The following is a 24,195-nucleotide window of genomic DNA, read 5'->3' as shown; positions in this document are numbered from 1 at the left end:
CCTTCTCCTTTTATACCCGTATGTCCAGGGGAGTTTCATGCTAATTCTACTCGTCAATTCTCTTTGGCCTTTTTTCAAAAGAAAAGAGGTGTTCGGGGCTCTCAAGTATGACACCTAGTATCACTACATCAACACAATGTCTCATTCCCTCCATCAGGGAATGTAGGTTACAACAGTAACCAAGGCATTTTTTGTAACCGTCAATATTTTAATTAAAACAAGCTTTCTTACTATTTATTTTCTTACAAATACATTGTACACCAAATATACAAAAATATACACCATCTATATTCAATAAAGTTAAATGTTTTTTTTTTTTCAGTCTTGATACACTTTGTGACCAGAAAGAAAAAAAATCCTAAAGAGGTGCATTTAGCCCCATGTTAACCTCTATATTAAAACTAAGGAACCAAACAGTTAACTGAAACACATCACTCATCAGCCCATGCCACCAAGCAGTAAACATAAGTTAAAAACAAGTACAGACTGTAAAATGGCTACAAGGTAATATTACATTTTATGTATTTATTTATTTTTCCAGCAGTATATAAATCTATATAGTTTGCTAATGCTGACAATTCTTTGAAAGTTGATCTATTAAGCTTTAAAATGACTATAGAATATTGTCTCAACGTCTCTTTGTCATGCATACTAAGATGTATTGACTGTGAGGTCACACATTCCAAATGACACGGTAGCTATGGGTGAAGACAACACATTGCATGTCAGTTGTGCAATGGAGATCAGCGCAATGGTGTATAACATCCCAGAGTCAAATGGAAAATGTCCTGAAAACAAGTTTCCCATTGCACCGATATTCCCATTCCTATTCTTGCATTGTGGGAAGAGGTATCTGTTTGTTTTGAGCTCAATCCCAGTTTTTGTTTCTGTAGAACTGGCCCCTTAGCACCTTGTTGATCGCCCAGCAACCGACACGGCAATCTGTCCCTAGTCTTTCAGCCAAGGCGGAAACCCAGTTCTGAGCCTCTTCTTGAGGATTCGATGAAAACTACCTGACTGCCATACCAATGAAGAGAGCCCACATTCTGTGGCCTAGGGTGTCACACGTAAACGGATGTGACATCTCAAGCCTTGTTTTCTCTGCCTGACTGAAAGAAAGAAGTGATGGAGACTGGATTGTGTAGCTTACAAACTTTAGAAACATAAAGTGTGTATGACTGTATGAAAACAAGTATTAAAGAAAGAAAATTATAATAAATGTCTGCCTTCTGTCTTTGGCTGAAATATGCTTGCCAATTATGTACAATCTCGATTATGTTGATTACAGACTTGTCTCACAGGTAAAGTTTATTATTAAATTTACATTACTACAATTTTCCAAAGGAATTTTAGGAGAAACATCTGAGACAGAGTTGACAATTAATTTAAGCATAACTGAGATCTTCATTATGTTTCCGGAGCTTTAAGGAACTTACCACTAAGATTGAATGTAGTCTTTATCTTTTCTGAGTGAGAATTTTATCACCAATCATGTTGCAATGCACACTATATACAGTAGTATAGCTTCAAGCATTTCACCATCATTGCTTGGTTGACAACACGTATGGATAGATAGCCTGGTCCAGAAGGTGGAAAAAACTGCCACCTTTTGATGTTATGAGATTTAGTGCACAGTTGAGTAATCATGTGTGCCACCAACAATTGCCTGACACTCTGATTCTCACCGCAGGTCCACAAATGTGTGAGTATGGCTGAGCTCTCTATCCCCAGAGGGTGAATAAACCAGATGGGGTTCTAAATGCAAAATTTCATTTTGTATCTTTAGTAGGTTAGTTCACCCCTCATTGACTCACCATCTGCCATCAGCTCAAGCTTTTTATTTCTCCCCATTGCTGCAGTTGAGAATGGAAGACAGAAGTTTGGTATTGAGCTTTGATGCCTCTCGAAATCGCCAACGGCTCTCTGGATTGCTGCAGCATCGTTGCTTGAGTGTTACTTAAGTTGAACAAAATGACGTCACCACTGTGATGAAGTAATCTATCTGACTAGAAATAACCGGTGGACAGTCGAGGTTCACATCTTTACAATAGTAAGGTACTTTTGGGTGGGTCCCTATGGTATGAACAAAGTAAAAATGATAAAATCAGCATTTCTGTTCATTTGTTAAGTACCACAATAATGTTAATTGTTAAGTATACTGTTAAGTCAAAAACCCCTATACGTTCCTCACGCCTACCCTTCTGATTAGTATGTATACACCTCTCCTGTACGACTGTTACATTCAAACAGAGAAATGGCCACAAACAGCACTAAACAACATGTTTTTTTATTTATTCGTTTTTTTTATTAACTATGTTTTGTGGCCTGAATAGTCAGAAACCATAGACAGATGTTCCTCACACCCACCATTTTGATTCATATATCTATGCTTTGAAGCATCAAAGATGGATGACGTGATCATCAGCACTGTTAGAGGTGACAGGTTTGAGAGATAACATGTGGCAGTAAGACTTACTTCAGCCTATTTAAATTGTCATCCTTAATCAATGATTTCCATCTTGTCTGAAGACTTCTTGATCTGTCAAATAACGTCTAATTAGAGACTACTAATTTATCATTGTATAAGAGTTAACTGCTGTGAATAGGGATCCTTTAGGCCTCCCCACAACAGTATTTTATTTCGGAAGACAGTCAGCTAAGAAGATTATAAGACCAGTTTTCAATTTATCTCCAACCCCCAGACTCTACTTATTGACTGACTTCCTTATCACCGTTTACCAGAATCTAGAGAATGACTGGCATCATCATCTCAATCTGACACATTGAAACTGCTGGTTTTCTTAAAGTAAATTAAATCAGGCCTTATCCAACCTAAAAATATGTTTGCGATTGTCTATTATATTAGGATCTATCCAGTTTTGAATCCATCAGTCATATTACAGTGTGACACATGGGCAATATGTATTTAAAATGTAATTATTTATTTAGCTGCTAATGAATATTTTGTTAGAATTATTGCTATTGTATAATTCCCGTAACATGAAAACTTACCAACTGATGGCATCTTGTGTTTTTGTATAGTGTATGTGTGTATTATTGTTAGTTTCAATGCCAACACTAATATCTAGAGAGTATTGAGTCTGATGGGTGATATAATGCAATATACTTCATAATAAAATGTAACAAAAGCAAATGTAACGCATGCAAATCTACTGATTTATTTTATTTTTACAGTACTTTACATAATATTAATTCTAAATTGACAAAGAAACCGAATATGTTTATTGTCCATGGACAAGGCTAGATTTTAAAACTGACACAAAAGGATTTTAACACTTTTGTTCACTGTTCAGGCAGAACCGAAAAACAATCATGCAGCTAATCACAATGTGGCCAAATAATGGCCGATTAATCGGCCTGACAGATAAAACAGTCAATCAGCCTGACAGATAAAACAGTCAATCACTACTCATGCCAACTGTGAGATAAGGTCTATGGAACTAGTCCATAATTAGGAAAATCGATGAACAAAAAGAGATTGTGCTTTGAAAATAGAACATAGAAATTATGTTTAAAAAATATCACAATTCTTTAATATACACCAACTTGTATTTTGGTTTGCTTATTTTTATGTCTGATCCAAATGCATTCATACATTTAAAACCTTATTAAAGCAACGAATAAGACTTTTTCAACAGAAAGGTCTAAGAAGTTACAATTAAAATAGATAGACCTGCATAAAGTAACAACTGTTAGTGGCTAATGTCAGTCAAATGATAAAACACGTGTGATCGCACATGCACACACAAACGCAAGTTGATGGCAAAAACAAACAAACAAAAAAACAACAACAAAAAAATAAACAACAACGAAAAAAAAAACACACAAAGGATATAAAAAGCGTTGAAAGGAGAAGGTGCTCAGTGTCTGGGATCTCAGTTGTGGAAATGTTGTGTTCAGGGAGGGTCGACTTTGAGCTGACATTGAGAATGAGGATCTGTGCTTCTTGTAACATCACCGGACGCTCATGGTAGACGGAGCTGCTCCTCTCTCTGACTCTTTCCCCCTGTCCTTCAGCACCACAGCATTGGACAGCACCAGGCAACCAGACCCACATTCACCTTTCCCCTCAGGATAGCTGTTTGCTTCACTTGACTTTATGGGGACATTTTGCACTGGTTTGGACAAGTGAAATTACAAGTGTTCGTCTTGAAGAGGAACCAACGGATACACACCGCCACAACCGTTCTGGCAGGGGTGGGGGGGAAAACTGTTCTAGTGTGAGTAAATCATGAAATTTCATTGATACAAAATCCAGTAATGGGATTTTTAGGTAGCCTATTTTAATAGTAACTCGCGCCACTTTTTTTTTTTTTTTTCATTGTTTATGCCCAGGTTTTAGTGAAATATATATTTGCTTCTAAGTTATTTCTAATGCTCAAACGTAAAATAATAGTTTTAATAAACTTCTACCTTAAAATAATCGACTTTTATCCATGTGAAAATGTATGTTTGCATGCGCGTGTCAGGCGAATGCAATGTCTACAAAATTTCTACGCACTGTTCGCTGTCACTTATTTTAGTATATTTTAGTATTTAGTCAATCTTAGTTTAACAGTCGCCTGAGACCCATTTACAGGCTACAGCTAGAATGAAAGGAGTTTTCTATACCGCGACTTTGCCATGTTTACTGAGACTTTTTGAGTACGCTGTTCAGCGCGTCCTCAAGCCCTCTCCGTGCGCACAGTTCTGAACTCCAAGCTTTGTTCATTATAACCGCTGCATTCGAGATTTAGCACGTTTTGTCGCGTTGGTAGCAGTGGATATATATATATATATAAACAAATTTTAGGAGATTATTTGAACTGTTCGACTGCACAAACGCGAAGGATGTGATTTGTATGACTCCGAAAAAGTCTTAATTTCTCTCCTTTAACCTGAATTCAGTTTTTAAATATTTTCAGTCTGTTGCTCAAAAGTAAAATATTACGATTCATATCGCTGAGGTTTCAGGTGCAGCCTACTAAAATTGATTATTAGTCATTTAAAACTGTACAAAACGCGTGTACGAAACGTGATTTATCCGAACTTGACATTTTATAACGTGAGCCAAACACGTGCATTTTTTATATTTCTTTGTTCGTCAATATATATATACAAAATGTATGTAATGAAAATCAAGGGCACACGTATATCTAAACGATATTTTCTACCATTACCTTCTAGGTCGGAGTCGGCTTCATTGACGGTTTTTTGACTGTAGTCTTTGGTTACGCGAACCGCGAAGCTGCTGTCTACGTGGACCGGTGCTGAACTCTCCCGTCCGACCGCCAGGACCAAACCCAGAGACATGGCCACGAACGGCACGAAAGCCTCCGATGGACACGTTTTAACAGAGGTGAACGAAGCGCCCACCGCCAATGACAAACCCAAAACACTGGTGGTGAAAGTTCAGAAGAAAAAGGAACTTCCTGACAGAGAAACATGGCAGGGGAAATTTGACTTTCTTTTGTCATGTGTTGGCTATGCGATTGGACTTGGCAATGTCTGGAGATTTCCTTATCTATGCGGAAAAAACGGAGGAGGTAAAGATAAGTCGCTGTCTTTTTTCCATGTCCTTTCTCAAAGCTAACGGAGATCAAAAAAAAAAAAAAAAAAAAAAAGCAACAAAAATCCATCTGCTGACTGAGTAACATATATACATTTATATACATTGCTGTCTATTGTCTGTCTAGTTTATGCGCAAAGTGCGCAATCATTGGAAGCGCAAAGATCCTCGATATTACCATAACAGTAGATTCAAAAAACGGATACGTATTTTGAATGTGTATCTCTTTCACCTTTTATTACTCTGTTGTTGTTTAGGAGCCTTCTTGATTCCTTACTTTTTGACCCTTATATTTGCTGGGGTCCCGTTGTTTCTTCTGGAAACTGCCCTTGGTCAATATACCTCCATTGGTGGTCTTGGAGTGTGGAAACTGGCTCCAATGTTCAAAGGTAATCCTGATAACAATGTTGAACACATGCATAGCCCTGTCAAAATAATTATGAATTGTCATTGTCCACTATATACTGTTCAGAAACATGCAAATGTTGTCATTCCATAGTCTCCAATTAATGCTCTCAGTTATAAATATGTTTATTATATATATTATTTTGTAGTCTTCAACAAACTAATAGTTTATTTTAGTGGAGTTATTATAGTGCACATATTTCCATAATTTTCATAGGTGTTGGCCTGGCAGCAGCAGTCCTGTCTTTCTGGCTTAACATTTACTACATCGTCATAATTGCCTGGGCAATTTACTATCTCTATAATTCATTCACCACAGTAAGTTTTCTACTTTAGGCATAAATGAATATCACACAACTTCACATAGTTACTAAAATACATGACAAAGAATGACTAGACTATTGAACTGCATAAACACTGCTGTTTCAGGGATTGTCCTCTTTGAAATGTCCTGTTTCAGGAGCTCCCATGGAAATCTTGTGACAACCCTTGGAATACAGAAAAATGTTTCTCAAACTACAGCATGGCAAACACCGCCAACATGACTAGTGCTGTCGTGGAGTTTTGGGAGTAAGGGAGCAAGATGCAAACACTATTCTTTTGTCCTCAGCTATGTAAAAGAACCACTGTTGTTTCACAAAAATGCAGCTATTGTGCTATTTTTGGCAAACAACCACAGTTGAATGATTTGCATCGTCAATTAGATTAGCTCAGTTTCAAATTGTTTGTAGGTTACGTGGTCTGGCAGACCTAATTCAAGACCAACATTTTCTAATAATGTTTATTCCCTTTGCCTCTCAGACGTAACATGCATCAAATGACTGATGGTTTGGAAAAGCCAGGAGAGATAAGACTGCCACTAGCAATAACACTGGCCATTGCCTGGGTTCTGGTATATTTCTGCATCTGGAAGGGTGTAGGCTGGACTGGAAAGGTAAGAATGAAAGAGATTCTTCTATGCTTTTCCAAACAATGCATAATATTTGTTAATTACAACAATATACTGTATACACAATATATATCTCCAAATAGTTAAATAGACTTATATTAAAATATTCAAAATTCAACCCTTCACAATGTGTCAGTAATGAAATGCTTTCCTGTTTTACTTAGCTCACTAATTGTTATTTTTCTTTTGGTAGACCCACTGCATGTTATCACACAGTATTCATATTGTGAGCAGCCAGAATAAAAGCAGGCAGGCTTTTATCTTAACAGTGCTAATCTGTCTTTCAGGTAGTATATTTTTCAGCCACATACCCCTACTTCATGCTATTTATTCTTTTCATCCGTGGAGTGACACTGCCTGGAGCGAAAGAGGGCATTTTGTTCTATATCACGCCTGAGTTCAGCAAGCTGAAAGAATCGGAGGTAGAGCGCTTTATAATTACCATACGGTAATAGACACTTGTTCACAGGCGTATAATTTGGTGAATCTTTACCATGTCTTGTTTGTTCTCTTAGGTGTGGCTTGATGCAGCCACTCAGATCTTCTTCTCTTATGGTCTGGGCCTGGGCTCTCTCATTGCCCTTGGAAGCTACAACCCTCACAACAATAACATATACAAGTATGCAGCAATTGTAAGATTTATTGAGAGGCATTTAAATGATAATCATTTCCTTTCTACGTACTGGAACAAACACTACTTAAATTACGAAAATGTGTTTTAGTTTTATAGTTTCTTGTGCTTCAAAATAAGTTTTTCATTTCTCAAAGAGGTTTTGCTTGCAAAAGATGGTTCCTTGTAACCCTTAATAGAATTGGATAGACAATAAAATAGAAAATAGGAAAGATCAATTATTAATAACTAAACAATCACACACTTGTGTCTGCTTCTCAGAGATTCTATCATCGTCTGCTGCATCAATTCCTTCACCAGTATGTTTGCTGGATTTGTAATTTTCTCTATCGTGGGCTTCATGGCCCACATCACACAACGGCCCATAGCAGACGTGGCTGCATCAGGTAGTTATGATGGATATCAGTTAATCATAAAAGTACTGCTTGAAAAAGTTAAATTAGATAATGACCCAATAGTGCTGAAGTATTTTGACATGTGGCCTCAATTATTAATCAATGAGAAATTATGTGTGGCCAACAATGTGTTTCATGTTTCAAGTTTTCATTAAAAAAGGACCAGCTTTGCACTAAAAGGGAGACATTGGAGATTGTGTATTGCATTGTAGCCTATTACAAAGCTTATTTTTATTATAATTGTTTTCTCCCCAGGGCCAGGGCTGGCATTCTTGGCCTACCCAGAGGCAGTCACCCAGCTGCCAGTTTCACCACTTTGGGCAATTCTGTTTTTCTCAATGTTGCTTATGCTTGGTATTGACAGTCAGGTAAAGCACATGTTTTTCTAGGGGTAAAACTCTATTAATGGTTTTAGACATTTCAGTTTGGCCATAGAAAGTCTATATTTCCTTAAAGTTACCGTTTAATTTCATTTAGTTTTAATAGGAACTCTGAGAGATAGCTACTGGCTAGAGTTGATTTCCGTAAGTTGTTTGATACCACATACATCTGAATTAAACTGTATGTTTTCAAACATTTTTAGAAACATAATAATATATTAGTAACTAAAAAATAATATCAGACAAAAATCCAGTATTGTTGATTTACCAAAAAAACTCAAATACACCACACTAAAAAGTGAAAATGTGCTGTTCTTAACTTATGGTGCTATTTCTACCTGATCTGCATTTAAAAAGGACTTTCGCTGGTGTAACCAAATGAAATCAGGATGATTTGGTTATATGAACAAGTGGTAGCATGCAACTTTTATCTTAAAGTTCTATTTCTGCTTGATCTTCTAAAAATGACTAAATAAAATGGCAGCCCTTTACAGTAAGGTTCCATTTGTTAATACTAGTTGACTACATTAGTTAACATGAACTAACAATTAACAATAATTTTACAGCATTTATTAATCTCAAATAATGTTCATTTCAATTTATAAATTTTTAAAATAAAATTTCTATACTTTAGCACCAGTTAATGCATTTATGAACTAACATGAACAAACAATGAAACAATGCACTCAGTAACTGTTTTTGTCATCTTGGACTTACAGTGACACCTAGTGGTGTGGATGCAACAACATTCAAAATCAACAGTTTTCAGTTACAGATGCCTTTGTGGAAATTCACTATTCACAATCAGCTATGATTCATTTAATTCAAGAGTGAAAGTGCCCAATAACAAGACGGTTAAAGGAATAGTTCACCCAAAAATGAAAATTTGCAGATAATTTACTCACCCTCAGGCCATCCAAGATGTATCTGAGTTTCTTTCTTCATCAAAACAGAATTTAAGATTTTCAAATTTATTTTGCATCAAAATAATCCACACGACTCTAGTTGACAAATAATGTTCTTCTAAACCCAAACAATTTATAATTTTTAGAAAAAAAACAATACTTATATACTTTTTAACTACAAATGTTCACTTCCATACATCTCTGTGATGTGCGCTCATGAGAGGGATGACATAAGCTCTTTGATAAGGTCACGCGTCATGTAGAGGAGGAGGAAGTGCGTCATTGTTTACAAGAGAAACTTGCTCAGACTACAGACCAAGCGCCATTCACAAACCAAAACAGCCAAAAAAATTTCAAAACAGTATAAAAATAAAAAAAAATTATAATTTACAAATAATAATAAATAAATAAATAAACATTACCGCAGTAAATAACCATCCTTTATTTTGGAGCAATGCTGTTGCGTTATCTACTTGTGCTTTTCCTTTAGCAGAAATATATAGGCTATATGACTGTCAGGAATTCAAGCTACACATTTTGTAGTTAGTGAAACCAATGAGAGAGCATTTACTGAGATTTACAGGGTTTACACAGTGAAGTAGCGTGAAGGTGAGTTATTTATGCAGGCAGTGATGAGCGAGTTAATTGAGTGCAGGTGCGGTGAATAAGAAATCGTGTGATGAGGTGCGGAGCGCTGAGGGAGGTGCAGAGCCCGAGGGAGGCGTGACAATGTCAAAGTTTTCACACATACCTGAGTTTGCTGGATAAACAGCATGGGCACAGCTGATGAATTCAGATATCGATCCTTTGTATCGATCCTTTGTAAAATTTACTGGTACTGATATCCAGGTTCAGCGCGATAAGCCAGAGCTTCAATCGCTCATTATCATGTATACCCAATTGATGTAAAGTTTATATTTTTCCTGGCTTGCATTTAGAAAGGGAACGAAGCGCTCGGCACGTAACCCTTATTTGCCTTAGGGGACTGGCCCTTGGATGAAATCCCCTGGCTTTTGGCCACAGCTGAAACGGTCTCATATGGAGAAGTCCCAAAGGAATCACTGTGGATGCAGATGCCATGAGACCTAGTATTTGTTGATACTGGTAAACAGTGCAACCTTGACCTAGCCTGAGTTTGCTCAGGGAGTTCTGAATGGACATGATACGAGCGGGAGCCAACTGTGCCTACATCAGGAACGAATTCCATATAGCCCCCAGATAGGTAATTCCCTGGGTAGAAGAAAGAACGCTCTTCCCGACATTGAGTCTCAGGCCCAGAGAACACAGATGAGCCAAGACAATATCCCTGTGCTGAACTGCCAGTTCTTGAGACTGTGCTAGGATCAGCCAGTCATCTATATAATTCAGAATTCGGATTCCCTGGAGTCGCAAAGGTGCCAGTGCTGCATCCATGCATTTCGTAAATGTGCGGGGTGATAGGGCTAGGCCGAATGGAAGAACCCAATATTGGAAGGCTTCGTCCCTGAAAGCGAACCTCAGGGACTTCCTGTGGTGTAGCAGAATTCCAATATGGAAATATGCGTCCATGAGATCGATCGTGACCAGCCAATCGTAATTTTGGATCTGAGACACGACCGTCTTGACAGTTAGCATTTTGAACTTGAACACCCTGACTGAGCAGTTCAAGCCTTGAAGATCTAAAATCGAACGCAACCCCCCACCCTTCTTGGGAACCAGGAAGTATCTGCTGTAATAGCCTGACTCTTTCTCTGGAAGGGTAACACGTTCTATGGCCCCTTTGACCAAAAGATTTTGCAGCTCTTTCCACAGTTGACATGCCTTCTCCGGTTTTACGGTAGTGGGAATCACGCCGTTGAAACGCGGAGGGCAAATTGAATTCTGTAGCCTCTTTCTACTGTCTTCAGAACCCATATAGAAATACATGGCAGATGTTTCCAGGTTCTCTGAGATGGGTATTAATTTCGACACTTCCTGTTGAGGGGGTGTTGAGTGTTCCGCGTCCTAGATTAAGGCAGGAAGCAACGGTACACCCAACTCTTTGTTGGAAGCCTCTATCACCCGAAACACCAAAGGCTGCGGGAGTGAAGAGGTTTCGTGAGGTATCGGGAGGCGTCCATATTCATGACCAGAAGGCGAAACTGGGGCATCATGTAAGAAAACTCTGTCCTTATCCCTGATGCCCGAAAGGTTAAGCCATAAATGCCTCTCTGTGCTGACCAAGGCAGACATAGACCGGCCAATAGCACGGGCTGTCTGCTTGGTCGCACGAAGAGATAGATCTGTGGCCTGACGAAGTTCAGAGCAGGCTTCTTCATCAAGCATTGCACCCGCACACAGGTCTTTCAGTAGGTCAGCCTGGTAAGCCTGTAACACGGCCATGGTAAGCCCTCCCCACTAGCATGGAGGTAGTCCTGCATGGCTTAGTGGGGAGAGCGTTTTTTTCAATGATGATGCAGAACCCGGCGAGAGATAACCCGCGAGTGTCTCTTCGACCGGCGGCATCATTGAATACCCTCGCGCCTCAGCACCCACGATAGTCGAATATAACGACGTCGAGGGCACGTGAACGTGAGAAGTATAAGGCTTCCTCCACGAACGAGAAAGCTCATTGTGGATGTCATCAAAGAAGGGAAGGGACTGATGAGGCATTCCCTTCCCCTGGCCACCAGACAGAAATCTGTCCTCCAATTTGGAGCATTAAGGTATCATGTTTGGAGTGCTCAGATGTGGGTAACTCGAAGTCCACAGACCTAAGAGAATCAAGGTACCCCTCATGAACTGAAGCAGCACCAGTGCACGCTTCAAGATCACGGGAAGGACCAGCTGGAGCTGAGGAGAGAGCGAAAGGGACGGACCCGTCTCTCGCTCCTCAACCAGATCCATACGAGAGCCCCACGAATGAAGTGTGGGTGCGGGCTCTCGGAAGTAAGCAAGGCGAGCGTGAAGCATTTTGACCGAAAGTAGGTCGCAATGCGCACACCCGCCCTGCCCCAATGCGAGAGCAGCATGCTCTTCCTCCAAACAAACAAAGCATAACTGATGCGTGTCCCTATCAGTCATAGAACGTTGACAGGGGAACACGCATCATTTGCCTTGACTCTCTGGCATTTTCTCTCTCTTTTATATATATATATATATATATATATATATATATATATATATATATCTTCTTTTTCAGAGCAAAGAGAGAAGAGAAAGAAAGTTCTGCGCACTGCCTAACAATTTCTTACTCCTAACAAAGGGAAGAAAGTTTTGACAGGCTTGTGAGACACACACACACACACACACACAGAATGGCTCTGAAGAAAAAAGGATCTGACGACTCGTTGGTGACGCATCTATTTATAGCCTGGCCACAGATGGATCTAATGATCTCACCAGCGAGGCTATAAATTCCGGTCAATGTTCATTGACGTGTTACACACATATTCACAGCTGGTCACAACGTAGGATTCTCTCACCGCAGCATCCTAGTGAAGCTTTTTGTAAAGGGAACAACCATTTTGAACAAAACAAATCTACAGCAAAGACAATCACATTTTGTACAGCGCTCCTTCTCTTGTAAACAATGATGCGCTTCCTGCCTCCTCCTCCATCTGACGCATGACCTTACCAACAAGCTTACGTCATCCTTCTCATGAGCGCGCATCACAGCAACACAAACTTTTTTACTTAAAACGTTTATAAGTATTGTTATGCTTTTAAAAATAATCAATCGTTTGGGTTCAGAACAACTTTATTTGTCAACTGGAGTCCTGTGGATAATTTTGATGCACCCTAAATATGCATTTTGGACCATCAAAAAATAGAGTACATTCACTTGCATTGTTTAAAGGAGGAGGCCAGAAATTAAATCCTAAAAATCTTAGATTCTGTTTTGATGAAGAAAGAAACTCAGATACATCTTGGATGGCCTGAGGGTGAGTAAATTATCAGCATTTTAATTTTTTGGGTGAACTATTCCTTTAATAAGCAAGTAGTATTCAGCTGGTCATGTGGTTCTAAAATGGCACCTTTTATAAGGTTATTGATATGTCTAGAGTCCTTGTCTCATGTTTTTATACATATTTTTCAAAATTACAATTAATATCTTTAGGAGTAAAACTTTTTAATGGAGAAAATAATACTGAAAGGATAACTATGCTGCTAATTACATGGCAGTTTACCAAATAAATAAATGAACATGAACTGCTTTATTGATCTGAGTTTAAATGAGTTTAATATGCAAGAAGAAATTATGTACAGTACCTGGGACAATGGTCAATTATACAGCTTAGCAGTCAGTAAACAAAAATATTGGACCACAGAATGATGTGATTTATCAGTTAGAATCAAGTATTCCATGGAACCGTGCAAGAAAAATAATTAATTTAGATGTTGCTTAACAAAAGGTTTACTTTGCAGTGTGCTCTTTAAATTCAAACAAATCTTACAAAATAAATGCTCAATAATGTTTTATATTTTATGTAGTTTTGTACGGTGGAGGGCTTCATCACTGCTCTTGTGGATGAGTTCCCATACTTGCTGCGAGGAAGACGAGAGATCTTCATCGCTGTTGTCTGCCTTGTGTCTTATTTGATTGGCCTGTCAAACATCACGCAGGTAAATACACCTTCCAACAATCCCCACATGGCTACAGACATCTTCTCTTCTATATGTGGGTTTCACATTTTCCTCTGAAAGAGTAGGAGGATGATCATGATGACACTCTATGCCAATACAGATGATGGGACATCTAATCTAAAAATAGGATTTTTTTTTATAAAAAGAGCAGAGTAAAAGCTCTTGAAGTTGCATTAAGTAAGTTCACCTCTTAGTGCACAAACATTTGAGTGCTTTTGCTGAGATATGTAATGAAATTGCAGAGTTCAACAACAATACAACCTCAAACTGTTATATAAAGGCTACAGAGAGATCAGGCATGACTGTCAGAATGGCAAAATTTGTTGGTCCAATATTGATGTATTGTTTATAAGAATAGTAAACACATAGCTGTTGTCATATGTTAAAATGCATGTATTCAATTGAATACAAATACAAAATATAATTTATATGTATTTTTTTAAAGGGTAATATACAGAATAAAACTATAGGAACGCTATTTACATTCTTAACTCTTATAATGAATATTATTTAATTTCTTAATGCTTTTCTAATCTTCATCAAAATCAAGGGTGTAGCAGCCAGGGGGGACGTGGGTGACATGTCACCCAAACTCTTTTAAAAAGGTTATTCGGTCCCCCACACTTTTTCAAGCTAAACCCATACCGAGTCCAAATGGTTGATTTGTCTACAGTATTCTTTGCGTTTTGTTACATTGGGCTGACTGAGCAACCATCCAGCCAATCACAGGTGAGTTTCTTGAGCTGAAACAACCCTTATGTTATAGGCTGTCAGTGAGACAGTCTAATCAACGTGGCTCCATTCATTTCTACAAAGTTGCTTTCAACAATGCTCATTTATAAAAATGTTATTTGCATTGATATTGATTTAAATGAATAATATAGAGATGAGGAACACACAAACAAGAGTTGTTTTTCGGCATGTCGTTCTTGATTGGCATCATTATGTGAAATGCTCTGCAGAAAAAAAAAATGACAATCCTTCTTTTAAGCACACATAGTAATTTAAGTTTATATCAGCACCTGAGTCTTCATTAAGTTATGCATTTTACATTGTGTTTGTGAGTTTAAAGTTTGATCGGTTCTTTTTGAAAATTTAAGCAAATTACTAGATCTGTGTTAAATATGTAAAGCTATTTTTAATATCAGGTCCTGTTTTTTACCTCTATGTTGGTGTACAGTCAACAAACTGTAAGATATAAGATAGATCTGCAGTATTCATAGAACACATGCATTTTACTGAAGTCAATAGATTTGTAGACATGCTTTTTTATACATGAAAACCTATGAACATTATTGAAAGTCAGAATAATATAAGACTATTATTGTTATATTTTTGATAAAAGTTATACTCAGCAGCTAACAAACTGTAGGGAAATTATAGATTTGCTTTGTTCTTATAATGCATAAAACGTGCATACAAAGGTCTGTAGACATACAACTTTTAAAGGATTAAAATGTTCTTTTGATCATTAATTCAGTGACTAACTCATTTCCCACAAGACATCTCCAGGTGGCATCACCAGAAATGGTCACTGAACAAATCATTAAATGAATATGAACGAATTTTGGTGAACATAGCCAAAGCACTTGAGCCACTTGGCTACATTTAAATCCCATAATGCACAAGCACAGAGTAAAAAAATAGCCATTATTGTAAATAATTAAATAATTTATTCAGGATCAGCTTGTACTCAGTCTTTTATTGTCATGTGTAAAACAGAAGCAAGTGCTCCATAAGATGTCCTTTATTTTTGCCACTAAATCTGCTAAATTTTGCACTTAATTTGCAATATTTTAATCTAGTATCCTGCAAATACTACAAGTATATAATACATATATAATAATATAATACTATATTAATATATAATGTAATATATAAATACTGTGCTGTAAGTGTTTGGTCTGTGCGAGCCACCTAGTGATAGCTGAGTCCACCCCACTTTTAAAATGACTGCTACGCCCCTGATCAAAATTATTAACTTGCTTCATGTCTGCTAACTTTTTGATTGTCATAAAGATTGTGATAACACCGTCTCGGTTACTGTTGTAACGAGACGGGACGTTGTGTCGATGTAGTGACGCTAGGGGTCACCCTTGGAAGTCAGACACTTCTGATCTTTGAAGAAACGTCAATGGGAATTGGCGAGTGGAATTTGCATGCCACTCCCCTAGACATATGGGTATAAAAGGAGCTGGAATCCAACCACTCTTTCAGGCTTTGTGCTGAGGAGCCGAGACAATGTCCCGGTCATTTCAGCGGGTAGTTCAGTGATGTGGCAGGAGGGACAAAATATCTCATTCCCTCTATCAGGGAACGGAGGTTACAACAGTAACTGAGACATTCCCCTTCTGTCACCCACTCGACATTGTGTCGATGTAGTGACACTAGGGGTCCTTATACAAAATGCTATGACTAACTGTGTTATGTGGACTGGCAGTGCAAGATGGGCAGACCTCTGTGTTCCTCGTAGCCAGCACAGCCAGCCGTCGCATAACCTCGCCCAATGTTCTTGTAGGTGTCAAACGGTCCCCTGCACCTTTGGGACAAGTCAACAGATCAAAAAACAAGGACCGACTGACCCAGCCACGGCCTCTTTTTTTTTCTCCCCAAAAGGTACGAAATCGTTCAGCTGGGGGCCATATAGGGACCACGTCGGGTGTGTCCCCCCAAAGAGGAGGACACCACGATACATCACGTGGTGGCATTTGAGTGGAAATACATCACATGGTCTTACCGAACCCTGTTAGAAGCATCTCATGTGGAGAGGTCCCGTGGTAGATCCAAACCGAGGGGAGAGGAGTTTCTACAGACATGGTGACCAGGGGCAGAAGGACCTCTGTCCAAGGAGGACACGGTTTATCACTTTGCGGAAAGTACATCACACAGGGTTACCAATGGGGTAACCAGTGCATGTGGAGCATCTACCCCAGTGCAGGGCCTAGTTAGCACATGTACTGGGCCGGCAGCGAGTTTCTCTGAAAACCTCTGTTTGGAGACAGTGTCTATTCGCTAAGTGGTGTTCTTTCCTCCGTGACCTTCGCTGCCCGGAGGGTGAGATCGGTCGCCGAGCGCAGCTCCTACATCAATCTCGGGTCAGAAATTCCCCCGTGCAGTTCTCTGAGTGCCTCGGCTTGGTGCACTTGCAGGAGCCGTGGCGTGCAAGGCGGAGGCGGCCTGTCCATCGGCACTGCAGGCCTTGTTCGCCAGTGATGACGTAAACCTACAGGCCCTGGACAGGTGTATTGGCCCCACCAGGTGGCAGTGCTTTGCGTGCCCAGGTGCACCGCGATCGCCTTATCCACCAGGGGAATCCCCAAGTACCCCCTGGCAGCCACACCGTCGAGGGTAGTGAGAGCGGAGAAGCTCAGAGACCGGGTCATGGCAGTAAAAGGTGCCCGCCACAAGGGTTCAGGAGTAAGCTGAGGATTCGACTCCAGCTCAACACTCGCAGCTCCCCGCGCTAGCATGGCCGTCAGCTGCACATGGTGTCAGATTGAACCAGACCACTCTCTGATGATGTAATTGAAATCACCAAATCGCTCCCAGTGCTAACTGACGTGGCCTCAAACCCGTAGGTAGAAGGACCTTATCGGGGAGCCGCTGGAGTGGCTTTCCCTGGGGAATACCACAACTGGAGCATTGCCATAATCATGCTCTCGCAGTGAGAACATGACCCGTCCACGAACGCTGTCCATGCGTTGGCAGCGCCCAGCGTGTGAAGCAGTGATCGCGGCCCTGGGAAGCAGAGAGATAACAATTGCAACCAGGAAATATACACAAATTGAAAAGCATCTTTAAAGTTACACTCTCTGTTAGTGCCACTCTTTTAGAAGGGAAATATACTCTTTTAGGCTGCTGAAGCACCCAGGGGTGTTCTCTGCACTCAACCGTTGCAAGAGGGGGAGAAGCCGCTGTAATGTGGCATAAATCCAACAGCTTTTGTTGAGGTGAATGGATCGGTGGAGGAATTCAGCTCACTCTGGAACACAACCGCTCGGCTCTGAAGAAAATGTCTGAATGAGTGGTTGCATTCTAGCTCCTTTTATACCCGTATATCTGGGAGAGTGGCATGCAAATTCCACTTTTCTAAAAGATCAGAGGTGTCTGGGGCTCCTAAGTGCAACACCTACTGTCACTACATCGACACAACTTCGAGTGAGTGACAGAATGGGAACTATTGTTTTATACAAAATCTTTATGAGAAAACATTTATTTGTCAACATTCTATTTGTTTGTTTGAATTAGGTACACAAAACACGTTGTATGGGCATTCAACCTAATCTTTCATGGCACAAATGACAAAACTGAAAAAGACATATTTTTTTACTTAGAAAAAGCCGTGTTCTCTTTTTTTATGTGTTTTTTAACTAACAAGTGGCAGCTCAAAATATATACAGTAGGCTATGTGGTGAAAAAATATAAAAAATAAACAAAAGGTAGCCTATAGAACTCCTTACAAGAAAACTGGTGTCAATGACTTGCAAATACTTAGGCCTATCTGGCTTTACAGATTTCCCAAAGTTTTGAGCAATTAAAGGGCGGCTCCATTTTGGTATGGAATGCCCACTTTGCATTATCCAATCAATTCCCTTTCTCTTGGAAGTATGTCACATTACGGAAATGGGTTCTACATGTTGTTTCATGTTGACTTGAATACACAGCACACTTCACATGGCAGTATAGCAAGTCACTAAGATACAACAATTTTAACAATTGGGTGGCTTGCTTAAATAATGTAATCCTTACTCATATACTTCATAAATGCAAAACCCATTCATGTGATTACCTATCTCTCCTTTGTAAGCCAAAAAGGAAAGCTTGCCTTTTAATGCGCATGTATAATAAAACATATCCTCAGCCATTGAACCTCAAAACACTACATTACTTTTTTTTTTTTTTTTTTTTAAATAGATTTTCCAAAATAATCTAAATGAATAAATGTTATCACTAATCATGGAAATTCTTTTGTCTACAGGGTGGCCTCTATGTGTTCAAACTGTTTGACTACTACTCTGCTAGTGGAATGTGTCTGCTGTTCTTGGTGTTCTTTGAATGCATCTCCATTTCCTGGTTCTATGGTAAATACCACATTCAGCATTTTGGCAAACGTTTTAATGGGTAAATGTCATTTTTCTATTCAGATTATATGTAGTTTGGTAGTGAAATGATCATAGTTCATCAGAATTTTTTTTTACATTTTGTATTTTAATTCTTCTATTATTAATATACTTTTATTATTCAGTTTTAGGAGAGAGTATGTGGAATAAATGTACTAAAAATACTCAACACACCAAAGGTCTATTTAAAATGAACTATTTCAGGCAGAAAAAACTTCTACACTGTAAAAAGTGATAACTTGCAATTGTTCACTTGCCATATGGAGCAGTTTCTACCTGATCTAACCCTAAAATGAATTTTGTTGGTGTAACTGTGTATTCAGGTTTATTCAGTGATGTTAAAAAATTATTTTAACTTGAATAAAACCATAACGTACATTCTACGTTACCACATGGAGCATTTTTTTTTTCTCAGTGCAAGACATACACTTTCCCTTATAGACATATGTACATTTTAAACAAAAATTTTCCTTGATGAATGGAAATGTTATTATATGTCATAGATATGTACCACTAAATCATTGCTTTGGTTATAGTTTGTACTAGTCATTAATTTGCCTTTTTATTCTTTACATCCAGACACAGTGCATAACCCATGCAAATTATTATCAAACATCTTTATAATTCATGTAAATCTCAGTGCCAGTCTTATTTCCACAGTCAGTAAATTTTAATGAATATGAACCTGTATAATTGTAATTGCAAGAAGCAAATAACCCTGTACTCTCTTATTTTGTGCCTGCTGCAGGTGTCAATAAATTCTATGGTAACATTGAGGAGATGATTGGATATAAGCCGTGCATTTGGTGGAAGCTGTGCTGGGTTGCATTCACGCCTTTGATTGTGGCGGTAAGTAGTCTTAAAGTATCTTTGTGTAGAAGCAATTCTAAGACGGTGAAAAATTAACTCATCATTAACTCTTTGTTCTTTCTGTTAAAGGGTGTGTTCCTCTTCAGTGCATTTCAGATGGTGCCGCTAAAAATGAATAATTATGTGTTCCCAAAATGGGGACAAGGTGTAGGGTGGTGCATGGCCCTGTCCTCCATGGTTCTAATCCCAGGATACATGGGCTATATGTTCCTCACTCTGAAGGGCTCATACAAAGAGGTAATGCTACCATTTTAGTACATGTGAAAGACCTCAGCCACAGGTGCATCTGTCAGAGCACATGAAAGTGCCTCCAATGAAGACAAAGTAATTGATTTAGATTGCGTGCATTATTAATGCTGAAGTTCCAGCATGGGGTGAAGCATGCACTGTTCCTATTTTGTGGCTATTGGGTTGATTCTAATTGCATCAATTATTCTCCAGTTCTTGCCATTTTAACAGGCAATCAGTGACTTGGAATGACTGAATAAATTAGACATAATTTATTCCACATAAAGCAGGTTTCTGAGACTAGCAGTCTCAATTCAACGTGAACACCATGGTTGCAGCTAGTAATAATCCTGACACACTTGAATCAGTATTTCCCACCAAGGAAGCAAAAGTTTGGATTTGGCTTCAATTGTGTCTTAATTTCCTAATCCTAGCAATCAAGGTCATGATTTGTGCTTTTTTGCTCAGCAGGAATGTTTCATCTTTCTTGAAATGGCAACTGATGAATTCCTTTACATTTTCAGCGCCTTCGGACAATGATTCAGCCCACAACAGTGGTTCAGAGTCAAAAGAACGGGCCCGAACAGCAACCTGAAAACGCCACCCCAACCAATGACGAGGCCTATATCTGAAGCCCCCTTCATCCACCACGTATTATAAAAAGTCAGCATTCAGAGAGAGAATTAAAGATTAATCATGGTTGAACACAACCAATGACTTCCATTTCTGAAATATTATCACCTACCTCCTAGGGAAATCCTACCTGATTACAGTTGATTATTTTTTTTTTTTTTTTTTTGGAAACATATACATTATGCGATCCAGAAATCTATATGATCAAATCTATCCAGCAATGTTCTAGGCTTGATCTGATTTCATATGCAAGATATCAGTCTTTCTAAAAAAAATAAAAATAAAAATAAATATATGATAATAATAATAATGATAAATAAATTAAAAAGTTACCACAGGATTACTTGTCAATTCAATGATAATTACACATTTGGCATCGATATGTAATTCCAAAACCACTGTGTCAATATCATTTTACATTTAAAAAATATATTACAATTTAAAAATACAACTGTAGATAAGAATCAAATTGTATTTGATTGTGTCTGAATATATATATATATATATATATATATATATATATATATATATATACATACATACATACATACATACACACACACACACACACACACACACACACACACACACACACACTCATACATATATATATATATATATATATATATATATATATATATACATACATATATATACATACATATACATACACACACACACACATATATATATGTGTGTGTGTGTGTGTATGTGTGTGTGTGTGTGTGTGTGTGTGTGTGTGTCTATATATATATATAGGCACGGATTGAAAAAATTTGAATGTGGAACAGGGTGAGATTGGATCATTATCAAGTTTACATGCCAGACTACTACAACTTTAAAAAGACTACTTTTTCAAACACCACTTCTCCCCTTCAGCCCTTGGGGATACCCTGAAAAGCACAAGACCAGTATGGATTTGGGTTTACAGATGTCCTAGGCAATGATAGATTACTAGCCACAAGGGCAAATTGAAGTCACAAATGACTGTTACAATTTTTTTTAAAGACAAATAATAACTTTGTATGTGTTTTTTAGGATCGTTTTAGTACATGTTTTCTATGTAAGAGTAAGAAGGACCAAATTCATGTTTATGCGCTATTGACAGATCTGAGATTTTTTTTGCATCACTGCAAAGCACATGGTATTAAAAGTCATTTTTGAGGCATAGGTACCCCGTGAAACCACTGTTAATCATTCTCACCACATTTGCATGCCACTCCTCAGGAATAATGGTGAAAGCGACCAAAATTTGCTCTCCTGGATCACAAAAGATTATAGCTGTGACCAGCCTTCAGCAAATAATCAGCTCTGAGCAGAAGCTATAGTCTGTTGCCATGGTTTCTAGGGTCATTTTGTCATACGTCATTGACAAACCAGTACTCTATGTCAAAACTGACTGAGCTGTTGTTTCATATGAAAATAAGTCAAGGAATTATTAATATTATTATCTTAAAGCACACAGACTAGTTGGGCAATAAATAATTTTAATGAAATAATGTATGACAGAAAGAGGCGACTTTCCACATTTTTATTTTGAAATTCCGCTGATGAAAAGCACAAAGCTTTAACTTCAAAGCCACAAAGGTATCTGAAAAAGAACACTGTTAGTTTGCTTGTATGGCAGCTACATGTGATAGGGATCTGGATGAATTAGTAAATGTTTTCCCTGCAAGATGTCTGTTGAAAATGTGCAATCAATAAGCGCTTTTGTGAAGATGTATAAATTTAACACTCATCAAATTTCTCTCTGAAACAATGTTGTAAAACTGTACCGTATAAATGTATCTGTGAATGTCCGTTTTGAGGTTTTTGTCTTGTTGAAGAACCTTATATTATTTGTTGTTTACTGCAATAATGCATTGATCTCAGCAACTAAAGCACATATCTTTCTGAAATGTAAAAAAAAAAAGAGTAGAAATATTAACAAATGAATTACAATAATAAAAGATTATAAGAGCATAGATAATATGTCTAGTCAAACAAAATATTGTTTTGTATATTTCTAACTGTTCGGGCCTAATGTAAAATATTCTATGTAAAGAAAAACTATATAATAAATGTCTTTAGATGGTGTTATATAAAAGCATGAATGCCATATGTTGTCTGATAAAAGAATAAAGTATTATAGATTATGAGGTGTGTGCGTGTGTTTTAATATATTTTGCCCAATACAATTGTAATTTAACAGTGAGGTCCAAAAGTCTGAGACCACTAGTGAAAATGCCACTATTTTATTTTTTTTTAATTAACTAGGGCCCAAGCACTGAAAGTGTGGGGACCCCATTGTTCTTCTAAGGATTATTATTTAGGGCCCAAGTACTGAAAGTGTGGAGGACCTATTGTGCTGCTAATTTTTATTATTAGGGCCCAAATACAGAAAGTGCGGATGTCCATTAGTGCTGGGCAAACTTGCGGGGGGCGTGCAGGGTGGGGGGCTCTGTAGCACCCACATTTTTACCTACAGTCACCAAATTGGTACATATATAGTTCTCATAAAGCCAAACAATGTTTATACTCACAATCATTATCTCTGTCCAACTGTAAGTCAGTCATTTTGGATTTTCTGAAAATCGCAGGTTCTGAACTTTTAAATTCTCCTCCTAGGGGATTCATGTGACTGGCACAAAATTTGTGCAACATCATTCCAAGACATTGTAGATGCTAAATATCAAACAGACTTTTGATATTTTTAATGGTGTTCCTATGGCGAAGCAATAAATTTAGCGAAAAATAGGAAACAGGAAGTGCCTTATATCATCTGTGTGCATTGTGTGATTTTGATAAAAATTCTGCTGTAAGTTTGGTAATGAGGGCTGATTACATTTATGTGGCTATGATGAGTCACAGTCATAGCAATTCCAACTGGCAGCAGGAAGTATGGTACTTTTAACAGACTTAGAAATAGCCATCTTATGTTTACATGAATTGCTACAAAATTCTTTAGAATAATGTCAATACACTGCTGATATAAAATTGTCTAGGGATATCTTAAATAGTGTTGCCATGGCAAAACATTAATTTTTATTATTCCATTCTTCCTATATTTTGGTATTTTTGAGGCAATTAGCATGCTTATAATTTCATGAAATTTTGCACACACATCAGAGTCGTCGGCCATTATGGCTTGACAAAATTGCACGCATGATCGTGTGTGGGGTCTCTGTAGCACCCCAGCCTGTTAACTGTCACTCCCCTTTTTTGAAAAAAGAAAAAGACAGAAAATGATGTTTCCAAACTTAAATGGTTGTAACTCATGAATGCTAGGGAGTACAGACCTAAAACTGGTCTCTTTTTAAAGAAGACACTTTGCAGTTTATTGTGCAAGTAAAATACTTTTTTTAAATTAAATAAATATTATATAAAAAATATCAACTGAAATGTAAAAATACTAGAAAATCAAAGCCATATGAGTTATTCAGTTCTGTTCCAAATTTTAGGTCGATATATAAAAATACTTTTTGATGGCAATTTGTTCTGACGCAATACCTGAAATGTCCAATAA

General features: G+C 38.0%; 1 protein-coding gene across 1 annotated transcript; it reads left to right on the top strand.

The window, feature by feature from the left end:
- The first annotated feature begins 3,782 nt into the window (after positions 1-3,782).
- On the top strand, positions 3,783-21,164 carry slc6a1b (solute carrier family 6 member 1b). Its single transcript, XM_052111064.1, has 15 exons — positions 3,783-4,241; positions 5,188-5,546; positions 5,827-5,958; positions 6,192-6,292; positions 6,435-6,544; positions 6,776-6,908; positions 7,211-7,345; positions 7,439-7,542; positions 7,816-7,940; positions 8,205-8,317; positions 13,687-13,818; positions 18,818-18,920; positions 19,708-19,808; positions 19,899-20,066; positions 20,582-21,164. Exons 2-15 carry the CDS (start codon positions 5,312-5,314, stop codon positions 20,687-20,689), a joined length of 1,800 nt encoding a protein of 599 aa, XP_051967024.1. The 5' UTR covers positions 3,783-4,241; positions 5,188-5,311; the 3' UTR covers positions 20,690-21,164.
- Positions 21,165-24,195: the final 3,031 nt, after the last annotated feature.

Source organism: Xyrauchen texanus, chromosome 39, assembly GCF_025860055.1.
Source record: "Xyrauchen texanus isolate HMW12.3.18 chromosome 39, RBS_HiC_50CHRs, whole genome shotgun sequence".
Lineage (NCBI taxonomy): Eukaryota > Metazoa > Chordata > Actinopteri > Cypriniformes > Catostomidae > Xyrauchen > Xyrauchen texanus.
The sequence above is the reverse complement of the archived record's forward strand: the minus strand, read 5'-3'. Positions and strand labels throughout refer to the sequence as shown.